We start from the raw sequence: 12,818 nt of genomic DNA on the forward strand, positions 1-12,818 counted from the left end.
TTATTATTTTTGTGTATTTAGTACAGGGTTTACAGGCTTTCACTATGCAGATTGGATTTGTAGTTATCTTTCCTGTTTTTCAGCCTCCCAGGCGCTGGGATTACAGGTGTGCACCACCACATCCAGTCTCAATTGTTGTCTCAGTGTGCCCTGGGGGCGGGGCTGGCACAGCAGGCTGAGAACCCCAGTCCCTGTCCTGCCTAAGCAGTGCTTTAATCCACTGAGCTATCTGGCTAGCCACACTCGCACACTCGTCTCACTTGGGGCCTGTGCACTGGCAGTCCCCTGTGCCTAGAGTGCACTTCACACCTTGTCTCAGAATCCCTTGATTTTCTTTCTCCACTCAGTGGGGTTTCCTAACTAGTGGCACTTAGCTCTGCTCCTGGCATTTCCAATGACATTATATCTTCCCTTTCTTCATTTGCTATAGCACTTCACTCTTCTAAAATATGAAACATATATTTATATCATATGTAATACATATTTATATAATATTTATGGCCTATTGCATTGATATCCCTCTCTCTTCCACCACTGCAAGAATATGAGCTATGAGAGGGAAAGGCATTATTTATTTTTGAACTGCTGTGTCTCAAATATTTAAATTAATGCAAATAGACATTTGTAAATATTGTTAGAGATATTTTGTGATATTTGTTGCACTAAGGATAACAGTTTAGTTGTTATGTTTCCCCTAATAAGATTTTGGATAACTGTCGTGTCTTTATACTTTTCTAAAGTTTCCCACACTTCTGTGATAGGTAGGCATTATGTTTATAACACAAATAGTAAAATGTTTTGAATTTTGTTTTTTATTAGTGAAATTAAAGCATTTCTTTTTGTCTTTCAAATCGTCAAATGTTAGAAGTTTCTAAAATATGAGTGAATCAGATTTTCTGTTAACATGCTTTACTACTGATGACAGATTAAACATATTTTTTACTTTTAAAGGACTATGATTTAATCTCCAAAGAACCAAAGCCTTTTGCATTTGACGGGAAAGTACGCGGCCCCATTATTGTTCCCACAGCTGGAGAGGAAGCATCTGGGAGTGTGGGCCTTGTCAGAACAGGGGTGGCACTGAAGGAGAAAGTACCTCCTCCTGACAGAGAGGCAGGGGAGGGGAAGCCGGCCTCTGTGGGTGCAGCAGAAGACAGCCGAGGGAGTGACAGAGCACTGCAGCAGCAGCTGGATGGTCAGACCAGAGCTGTTCCGTCTGTCTCTGGTGGAAGCAGTGATATTGTGAAGGCTTTGGACCGAATCACACTGCAGAATATTCCCTCACAGACAGCCCCAGGCTTGGCTGCAGGATTGAAGAAGGACTGTGGTCTCCCCCTGACTGTCCTTACATGCACCAAAGCATGTCCTCCTCACATGGCTACTTGTGGAAATGTTCTGTTTGAGGGACGGACAGTGCAGCTGGGAAAGCTCTGCTGTACTGGGGTTGAAACTGAAGATGATGAAGATACTGAGTCTAACTCATCAGTTGAACAGCCGTCAGTTGAACTACCTGATGGACCAACACTTCATGACTCAGACCTCTATATTGAGATTGTGAAAAATACAAAATCTGTCCCCGAATATTCAGAGGTGGCCTATCCTGATTATTTTGGTCACATTCCGCCTCCATTCAAAGAGCGTATCTTAGAAAGGCCTTATGGTGTACAAAGGTGAGTTATGAATTTCTTCACCCTTCTAAATAAACCTTGCTAAGATATGAGACTTATTTGTATAAAAGAATTACTTTGGATGTTGAGGAAGAAAATTATTGTAAACTTGCATTGGAAATTTTTCATTGTCTTGAAATTTATTTTATAAGCTCATTGATTATTCAGATGAAGATAGAGTGGTAAACATGATCCATGGATAAGTTTAGAAATTTTGTGTTTAAGCTATATCTAAAATTATAAGTGATTACTTAGTAACCTTAACATGAATATTACCTAGCAATATTTACATAGTAATTTATCATTTGAACTTGATGTAGGTATATGATTTAAAAATAGGATATAAGTAAAGCAATATAGAAAGTATTTTTTTTGAAATTTTAATTGAGATTATATAATATAAAACTTTGAGCCTCTTAAAAGGTATAACTACAGTTATACTTAGGCCAACTAATTTTTTTTTTCTTTTGTATTTAGGATAGGGTCTGCAAGGTCTTACTACAAAGATCGGGTGCGTAGTGATTCTCCCGTTTTCAGCCTCACAAGCCTCACAAAGGCTGGGATTACAGGCGTGTGCCACCATGCCCAGTCTCAATCCCTGTCTCAGCTCGCCCCAGGGATACGGGGCCAGCACGGCCCACCAGGGTTAGAACTCTGGCCACTGCGCTCTGCCAAAGCAGGCACTTTAGTCTGCTGAGTGATCTGACTGGCTCATGGCCAAGTAATATTATATACTAGAAATGGATTAAATATTGCCAACTAGTGAATATTTGGCATATTAAACCGCTTTTGGTATATTGGGGCTGTTTTTGGTGAGATTTAGGAAAATAACTTTTCAGTTTCTTAGAAAACCATTATTGTGAGTATAGTATTTAATGAAGAACGAAGACATTGCTGTGGGTGCTTTATTCTTTATTCTCCTTAGACTGTAGGCATCTGAAAGGCAACAGCTATCTCTTACTCATTTACGGGTAACATTGTTTTTACCTGCTGAGTATGTGTTTAGTGCCACCAGTTGGCTCCTTGATGCACAGGTGTGGATTCCACCACTGAGCACAAGCCTGGAAAGGATACGAAGGCATGGGCCTGGCTGTGGCATGTGCTGAGCCTCATCCTTGCCATGGAGTAGCAGGTGCGGGTCTCCAGTTGTGCCGCTGTGACCTACCAAAGGTGCAGCTAAAGCTTTAACACAGGAGACCTCTTAACGCAGGAACCCATGGGGATGGGTTCCCGTTGTTCATGTGCAGGATACAAACTGAGTTAGAAATTTGAGCATGAACCTGTACCCCCAGGAAAGAGAAGGTTAGGAGGTGGGATAAGAAGTCAGCCTCTATACTTTAGCTCCCATTGTGTCACTAGGGGCTTTGTGCCCTGAAGCTCTTGGTCCTGTAGGGTTAAAAGTCCTGGACCCCAGAGTGAGTGGAATATGCCACTCGGTGTGTCCTAAGTTCAAACCAAGGCATTAAGGTCTGTTTTTTGATACTGTAAGGTAAATAGAATGAGGGATGATCAAAACATCCATTATAATTGTATATTAAAGATATGCATTGGTAGGCAAATTAGAGTGCAAAAGAGGCATAAGCGAGCACCAGTAGCAAACCGAGTAATTTGAGTCTGTCACCTGTGTTTGCTTATGGAATATTTACAGTGAGAAAGGTGGAGTTGGGCTCTAAGACACCTTTGAGGTTACTGAGCCATGGCTTGCCACAAGTTTCAAGGATTAATGTTCCCATAGAAGTTTTTCTGATTTTTTTAGGACCTAAATGACAATGTTATTTTATTTTATTTTATTTTTCTGCAGAAATGAATAGTAACTTCTGAAGCTGCCTAAATACTTTTCTCTGAACACAGGGACTGCTGTGTGGTGGTGACTGCTGACATGATGGCCGATCTGTATAAGACTGTTAGATTATCCCTCGCAGTTCTACTGTGTCATGTTTATTTCAGTTTCTTTGTGTAACAGACATTTAGTATGAAGCAGGAACATCACACAGCATATTTTATGGTTTTTTTTTTTTTTTTTGTGGAACCGGGGATTGAACTCAGGCCCTTGCGCTTGCCAGGCAAGCCCTTATTCTACTGAGCCATCTCCCTGGCCCCTACACAGCATATTTTAAGTGGAGGTGTAGTGCTGCGAATGAGGATGGGGATAAATTTTCATATTTTAATGAAACAGTATGATCCTGTTTTATTATTTAGATGTATAAGAGTTTTCCCAATGAATTACCATTTTAAAAGGTTTCCTTTAAAAAGGTTTGCAAATTGTACAGTATGTAATAATACTTCGATATGCGAAAGTTACTGCCTACTTATTTATATATCAGTCAGGTGTTTATGTGAATGTCTTGGCCAAGAATGTAGTGTTTTAGTTTGTTTTGTTTTTATGGAGCCAGGGTCTCGCTGTGCAGTTTAGGCTGGTCTTGGACTCACTATATAGCCAAGGTTGGCCTTGAACTCATTGATCCTCCTGCCTCATCCTCCTGAGTACTGGGATGACAGGTGTGTACCACTGTGCTTGGTGAGGAGTATGGTCTTGCTGTTCCAAAGTGTATAACTACTCTCTGCACCTTCATTTATTATTTTTTTACCTACATTCTGAATATTGAGGATAAGGCTTCAGAATTCTTTGTTTCTTCAATTAACATTAGTTTGAGACTAGAAGAATAAAGCCATACAACAGAAAAAGGGCTTGGATGATGGGATACCTCAGTGATTTGGTGAGGCTGTTTGGTATGGTGAGATACCGGGGCAGGGTGCTCTAAGAAGGAAAGTTAGACTTTCACTCTGACTCTGTGTATGTGTGTTGATCAAGTGATTTGATTTATCTAGGACACTGATTTTCCCAACTGAAAGTAGAGTTTCCAAATTGGCATTAGTTACCATTGGTATATGAAAATAGAAAATAACAGTGTGTCACACATAGTTTAACAAAATATTATAATCTCCTCATGATGACTTTAAAATGTACTGTGTGTGTGTGTGTGTGTGTGTGTGTGTGTGTGTAATATCGGGGATCCAATTCCGGACCTTGTGCTTGCCCCTAGGCAGGTGCTTATGCCGCTGAGCTATCACCGTGGCCCTAAAATATATATTTTTTTCTGTCCTGAAAATGTTTGATAGTTACTCACTTAGAATCAGATTTGGGAAACTGTGACCCTTGTGCCAAATCCAGATCACTGCCTGTTCATGTTCAGCCTGTGAGCTAAAAGCGAGTTTGTATGTTAAAAATCTTTAAATAATTCAAAGAAAAGTACCACCTTATGGTGTTAAATTACACAAAACTCCTATTTGTATGTACAAATAAGGCGTTATTGGAACACAGCAGAGCTTGTTTTCAAAACTTATTCCTTGTGGCTATTTTTGTGCTACAGTGACAGAGTTGAATGGTTGTGACAGAAACCAAATGGCCTCTGAAGCCTTAGGTATTTATTGTCTGCCCTGGTGAAGAATAGTTTGCCATTGTAGTTAAGTAGTTTGGAGGCTTGATTGTTCTGTATTTGTAATAAAATACCAAAGATGGCCCAAGTAATAGGTATTTTTAAAGCACTGAGATATGTTTATCTTTTGAAGTGTGTCAAGAATGTGTTTCTCTTTTGGCCCTGGGAATTAAATGGATGAGGGCATAACACATCCTGGGCAAGAACTCTCCCACTAAGCTATACTCCTGGCTCACAGTGAGGATGCCTTGTCTTGTTTGTGTAATCTTACCTACCCTGTCTTCTTGAACTTATGAATATTTTATGATTTCTTTTTTGCCAACTATAATGAATTACTATTTTAATGGAATGACATAGTAAATGAAAAATGTCAAAATTAATGAGGACTTACTACTCTATAATTTTTAGGAAAAGGAAATACTAGACTCCTTTAAGTTATTCAGGAAAGATTGGTAATGTTTTAAGTTTCTTATTTACGGTTACATTTTCTGTATGCAATCACCAATCTGTTTTAACCACAGAAAGATTAGTATACAAAGAATGAAATTTCACTTAAAACTTCTGCCTCATTTGGAAAGGAAAACACCTATTGCAGTATTCTTTTCCCCATGTAGATAAAACACTAACATTTCACCTTTTTTTTTTTTTATTGTAAAAACATGTTGATGATTATTCAGATACATGCTATGGCTTAAATTGGACTTAGACATTAAAATAAAATTTATCTCATTTTAAAATACGCTTCACATTTTGGTGCATTTTTTGTTTTCATATTTCTATAAAATAAGAATTAGAGAAAATGAAGGCCACTTTTTATTTTATTTTTTTATTGAGAAATAGCAGTAAGACAGTTTTAAAACTGATTAATAGGACAGTTTCAATAATTAATACATTGTACATTGTTATTTTTAGGGGTTATCCATAGTACAACATACAGACAGGATATCCTGTCCAAACACTATTAGTACAAATCGTTCTTCTCATTGAATTAAGTGAAAGTAGCTGTATATTTATCCTGACTAGTCTGCATATGCAGACACAAAATGGTCCTTTTTTTATATCCCCCTTTTTTGTTTAGTCCTGTCTGAAATAGGTATTCCATTGGCATCCAAATTCTATAGGTATGTGAATTCAGCAAAACAATCCAACACAGTCCAGCAGTCCACTATAGTAGTGGGATATCCATAGAAGTTGTTGACTTGAGCTTTTCACATCTCAGCATATTAATATAGTTTTACTTTATATACCTCGTTTTTATACTTTTCTGATGGATGGTTAAGACCAAGATAAAGCAAGACCTATATAACAAGAAATGTTATATAACAAGAAATGTAACTTTTGTATCTGATAAGGTCAGTCAAGTCCCCTCAGGATTTATCCTGTAACCCTGTATTGCAGCTTGCAGATCCTTTGTCAGTGTCAGCCATGTGGATGAGTCACAGCCATTGCTTGACCAATTTACTCTCTATGAAAGCCTGAGAGAATGTTTTTTCTCCAGGTGACTCTCCTTAGGCACAGTCTGTGTCATCGATCATGTTCTGTGACCACATAATCTCCTTGATCAGAAAATTTGGGACACAATTGAGTTACATGATGTTACAATATAGGTTCTACTATGTCCTAATTCTTCACTGACCTTGAAAGGCTATGGTCAGAATGTTGGCTGTCTTTGCAACCCTTCTATTTCTCTAATTTTTGGTCTGCAAACTTAGGTTGTTAACCCTCTAGAAGAGAAGCTTATTATTACCCTACAACATATGCAGCTGGGTTTAATTTCACTCTCTGTCTGAATACCAAACATCTTAGGCATAGCATGGAACAGGTATTTTGCATCAAGTATTGATACGTTAGACGTTAAGTCCCTACAGAATATGGAGATAAAAATTTAAAAAATGAAAACTATTTGAAGGATATGGATAAACAATTACATATTTTTACACAGAAGTTTAGAAATTCAACCATATACAGCATTGTAGCAGGACAGTCCTGTGACATTGTTTTTTTTCTTTTTTTGTGTCTTTTTTCATTTATTACCCATTAAAAAAAAGAACAACAAACTTGTGAGATAGTATGGTAATAATTAGTATGTCATGACAAGAAGTACATATTTAGAAGACTAGAATGACAGGCATTCCAAGCGTGACCCTTTTATTACACATTGCTGTCTTCAGTGCAGTTGCGTGGTTCACAGGTATCAGCATGTATAGTCAGGGTCAGAATCCTAGCAATTAACTATTAGTTTCAAAAACCTGCTGATGTTCCATTGTGTCAGTCTATTTCTCTTAATTGGTGAATTAAACCCATTTACATTTATGGTTATAATTGAGATATGTTGACTTATGATTGACATGTTATTTACCTGCTGTTGTTTACTCCTTTTTGTCCTGTGTTTAATTGTTTGCCCTATTTAGTGGGTTCCTTCTGTTCTTGTTCATAGAGTTCTGATCATTTTGCTCTCTAGAACATCTTTCAGGAGCCTGTTTAGGGTTGCCTTTGTCATCATGAAATTCTTTAGTTGTTCTTTGTCATGAAAATATTTCACTTCTCAATCAAACTTGAGAGAGAGTTTTGCAGGGTATGGTAGTCTGGGCTGGAATTTGTTTTCATAGAGGACTCTGCTCCATGCTCTTCTTGCCTTTGTGGTTTGTGAAGAGAAGTTGGCCATAATCTGATGGGTTTTCCTTTGAATGTGATCTTCTTTTCTTTAGCGGCTTTCAGTATATTATTCTTGTGCTGGATTTCTGGGATCTTGACTATTATTTGTCTCGATGTGTTTTTAATTGGGTTGAAGTTATTTGGTGTTCCGCATGCTTCGGTTGCCTGAATGTCAGATTGTTTCCTCATATTTGGGAAGTTTTCTGCTATTACTTCTGCCCACATCATTTTTATATCATTTGTATTGATTCCATCTTTCTCATTGATGCCTATTAGTTTCACATTGTTCATCTTTGCATCATCTTGCAGGTGATGGATTATTTTTTCCTGTATTCTAATTGTTTTTAAGAGATTCTTTCTTACCTTTTCACTAGCTGCACCAGTATCTTCAAGATCTGAAACTCTGTGTTCATTTTAACTCAAATGGTTTTGCAGGTTTGTGATTGAGCTTGTAAGTTCCTCTGTATCTCTTTGACTCTGCTTCATGTGATCTATTTCTTTCCTGTATTGCTTATTCAAGGAATCCATCATTTTTCTAATCACCTCTATTTTTTTTTTTTTCATCAGTGTCTTCTTTAGAAGCAGTTATTAATTCTCTTACTCCAGTGTTTTTTTCAGATTGGGTTTCCTCCCTATGTTTCTGTATTTGATTCTTTATTTCTAATGCTGTGAATTCAGAGATTTCTTTTTTTGTTTCAGAAATTAAATCTGCTCTGAGTTCCTTTTTACCTTTCTGCTATTGTTTCTTTACTTCTGACGCTGTTAACTCATACATTTCAACAGAGCTAGTGTCCTTTGCACTTGTTCTGTGTGGGCATTGGGGTTCCCCCTTATGTTTCTGTATTTGATTCTTTACTTCAGATGCTATGAATTCAGAGGCTCCTTTTTTTATTTCAGAAATTGATTCTGCTCTGAGTTCCTTTATACCTTTCTGTTGTTGTTTCTTTACTTCCAATGCTGTTAATTCATTCATTTCAGCTGAGCTAGTATCCTGTGCACTTATTCTGGGTGGTCTCCTGAGATTGCATTTTTCTCCTTGTCTTTGTCATTTCGCATAGCACTGACCTCTGACCTTTGGTGTAGAGCTTTGGTGCAGTTATAACCTTAGCACCTACTGAAATTCGGATGCAGATTTATTAAGTTTGAGTTTATCCAGTTATTCCTGGTTTGGGTCTAGCTGTTGTGTTCAGCTTTCCTGCTGTAGCTCTTGGAAGTGAGCCTGTGGTGCCCCTCAGTTGTGCCTCTGGCCCAGAGGAGCGCAGAAGCCCTCTCACACACTAAACTGGGCCTGGGCTTGGGCTGGATCTGGGCATCCTGAGAAGTTGTCACCCACTGGGCGGGCTTGGGGGCGGGGGCTCCGGGGGGGTGGAGGGGTCCTGAGGGTGCGGTAGAGGGTCTCACTTATGCTGCATTCCTGAGTTTTGGTCTGGAGAGATCCTGAGGTCGCAAGAAGCTGGAATCTCTTCCTCACATTGGGTGGGCCTTGGCTGGGCTGGATCTTGAGGTCCTGTGAGCGCTGCAGAAGTTCTCACTTACTAGGCAGGCTTGGGGGCTGGGGCTCCGGAGGGGTGGAGGGGTCCTGAGGGCGCGGTAGAGGGTCTCACTTACGCAGCATTCCTGAGTTTTGTTCCGGAGAGGTCCCCTGGGCACAGGGAAGCCAGAAGCTCTCCGAGGGCCACTTTTTAATCTCCACAGATATCCACTATTAGCATTTTGTTTTCTTTTTATTATTTTTTCTTGTGTCTATGAAAAAGGCTGGCAGTATTTTATATTACTTTGTTACAAATTATAATTTTATGTAATATATTGTCTTTTTAAAAAGAATATATTTTCTAAAAACACATGAAAATAAAACATAATGAGGAATAATAAAAAGGAAATATAATAATTGTTAACCAAAAAATATGTTAAGCTTCATTCAGAAGAAAAGAAATGCAAATTAAAATGAACCAAAACATTTCCCAAATAACAAATTGGCTAAAAATCCTATGATTTTAGCAGCACATTCTGTTGATGAGGGTATGGAAAATAGGCTCTGACTTGCATTAAGGATGACATTCATTTGATAGTCTCCCTTTTGGAGGACAAAATGCTAGGGTCTGTCAAACACATATTATATATTTCCTTGGCCCATTAACTTGGAAAATTATGAAATAAATTTATTGTATAAATCACAATTATGCATGTGTTTGTGCACACATAATTTCCATATGTATGAAGTGATAGTCACAGTTTTTTATTGCAGCATTGTTTTGAGATTGGAAATAAATTCCAAGCAATCAAGAACATGCAGGGCCAGCCAGATAGCTCAGCGGATTAAAGCACCTGCTTATGCAGACACAGGAACCAGGTTTGATCCCCGGTGTGCTGTGCTGACCCTGTCCCTGGGACACGCTGAGACAGCGATTGAGACTGGGTGTGGTGGCACGAGCCTGTAATCCCAGGGATTGGGAAGCTGAAAATAGGATCACTATGAGTCTGATCTATGTAGTGAGACCCTGTAGACTGTGTACTAAATGTATTACAAAAAACACAGTTTAAATTATGATACATCTTTTATGAATAACTTGTAATGATTGAGAAACAAAACCCCATGCACTAAGGAAAGAGTTGTAAGATGCATTATTTGATGAAATAAACAAGGCTCTTTTTTAGATTACTTGTTTTCACTACTAATCTAAATTGTGTGTTTTCATAAAATCAAAGGAAGGTAATAAAAGTAGTCACTGATTAAATGAATGGAAAATGCAGATTGTGTTGAAAGGACACCTTGTCCTTTTACACGTATATGTCATATTTGAACTTTTTACAGTCAGTATCTATTCAGAAATCTTAAATGGTAAGTGAAGAATTATGAAAAAATAATATAAGAAAGGGAAAAACTTTGGATTTCTTTACATTTAGTACAGCTTAGAAGAAACACAAGTACTTTTGGATTTGAGCAGTAGTAGAAGTGTTAGAACAAGTAAAAGCAACAGATGACATTTAGTGGATGTTTTTATGGCAGCTCCAGAATTAAGTGGTACACATTTTATATCCCTATGGATGTAGGAATATAAGCAGTTCTCTGTGTGAAGAACTATAATTTTATAGAAGAATATATTTGAAGCTCAGGATTGGTGAGTTAACCCACACTGCTTGGCTGAGCTGAGAGTCATATCCTGTTCTAGATCCTGAATCTCTTGTCTGTCTTGTATATATTCATACCATGTGTGTACCTGTAGTGGTCACACACATATGTGCTTAAGCACATTATGTATAGAGTATCTTGGATCTTATTTATAGACAATATGAACAATATTAGATTCTCAGAGAACACATTGGTAAGGAATATCTTTTCCTATAATATCCTATCCATAAAAGTAAAGTTTACTAAATTGTAGTGTTGCTTTGTGGTTGACAGTCTAACAAGTTACAGTTTTCTGGTGATCATACATTCTATTACTCAAGTGATATCACTTGAATAGGGACTGAATTTTTCAAGCTGTCCTGCATATTCTTCTGAGTAAATTAATTCATTAAACATGGAATATTAGTAAAGCTGAGGTTATAGATCTTGACAGTGCTTGCAAATGTGTATTGTTTTGTTTGGTCTGGAAAGACATATATTTTAATTGGTGAGTTAAAAGACTTATGAAAATTACTATCTTAGTCAATTTCTTTGTCCTTGGGACAAAATGCCAGACACCCACAGTTTAAAGGAGGAGAAGTTTATTTTTGGTTCACTTTTCAGCCCATAGTTGACTGGTTCAAAGGCAGGAGGGCATGACAGAGGGCATAGTAGAGGAGAGCTGCTCACAGTTTGGTGGACAGAAAGCAGAAAGATCCAGGGAGGAACTGGGGAGGGAGGTAAACACTTCTAGGTCATGCCCCCAGTAATCTGTCTCTTTGGACCAGACCCCACCTCTTAATAGTAAGGTAAATAAGCTCCCTAATCCAGTCAACTTCCAAAAGTCCAGCTGTGATTTTATGAGACCTTATGGGGACATCTACATATAAACCATAATTGTTACCTATTATCTTTGTTAATTTCCTTATTTCAGGGACAAAATACCCAGCACCTACAAATTAAAGGAAGAGTGTAGAGATTTCAGTCCCTATCCGGCTGACTCTAAGACAGGGTAGCATGACAGAGGGCCATAACAGGCAGGAAGCAGTGAACCATCAAGGGAGGACACACACACACACACACCACCGCCACTACCGCCACCACTCATTCTTCCTTGCCACATCCACAGTGCTTACTTCTTCCTGCCAGACTTTTTCACCTCCCAGTATCACACCTAACTATAAACCCGTAGTTGCTAATCTAGTATCACCCACTTGTGATCTAGACATCTCCTCAAAGTTCACCTTATTAGTGCATGAGGCTTGGGGGGGGGGCATCTAGATATCAGCCACAACACCTATAAAAAAGGGTATTTGAGTAAAAGACTTTTTCTAATTTATCAAAGCCAACTTAGGATGGAACAGAAATTCCCTCAAGTATTAGTTTCAGATCAAATCTAAATGGCAATTATGGTCCCCTAAATACAACTTTAGAGGGTTGAAGAATAGTGACCTGTAGCACACATTCAGCTTTCATATGACTTGGCTACATAGTTTGGGAAAGTCCATAGCGAAGTCCAAGTTTATGGTGTATGTCGAAAAATTTAGGTGTGACAGTTTTTAGCTGTTTCCTACTTGGCAACAGTCAGCTGTGAGAAAGAACCTGTGTTCCTCAGTTTCCCCAGGCCAGGCAGTCAGCTCTTCCTCAGTTCTGTCACTTACTGGGTCATGCAGGGCCTATGCTTTTTTATTTATTTATTTTTGCTTTTTTATTTTTCAAAATTTTATTGATAAACAGGTAGCAATGAGACAGTTTCACATCAAATCGGAAGTATAGTTTCAACAAATAATACACTGCATATATTCTTTTTAGTGGTTAATTGCTGTACAAGATACGGACTTGAGATCCTATTTACAAACACCATTAGAACAAATCATTCTATTCATTAAGAGAATGCAACTATATATGTATCCTAACCATTGAATACACAGATACAAAATGGACATTCAT

General features: G+C 38.2%; 1 protein-coding gene across 2 annotated transcripts in view; it reads left to right on the plus strand.

Moving 5' to 3' along the window:
• Agtpbp1 (ATP/GTP binding protein 1) overlaps positions 1-12,818 on the plus strand; it is a 262,969-nt gene that overhangs the window by 146,315 nt on the left and 103,836 nt on the right. For both annotated transcript variants that reach the window (XM_023699137.1, XM_023699138.1), the window contains exon 14: positions 952-1,670. In XM_023699137.1, coding sequence (XP_023554905.1) covers positions 952-1,670 — 719 coding nt within the window. The remainder of the gene's footprint in view (positions 1-951; positions 1,671-12,818) is intronic.

This window comes from Octodon degus, unplaced genomic scaffold (genome assembly GCF_000260255.1).
Source record: "Octodon degus isolate 3935 unplaced genomic scaffold, OctDeg1.0 scaffold00111, whole genome shotgun sequence".
In the NCBI taxonomy this organism is placed as follows: domain Eukaryota; kingdom Metazoa; phylum Chordata; class Mammalia; order Rodentia; family Octodontidae; genus Octodon; species Octodon degus.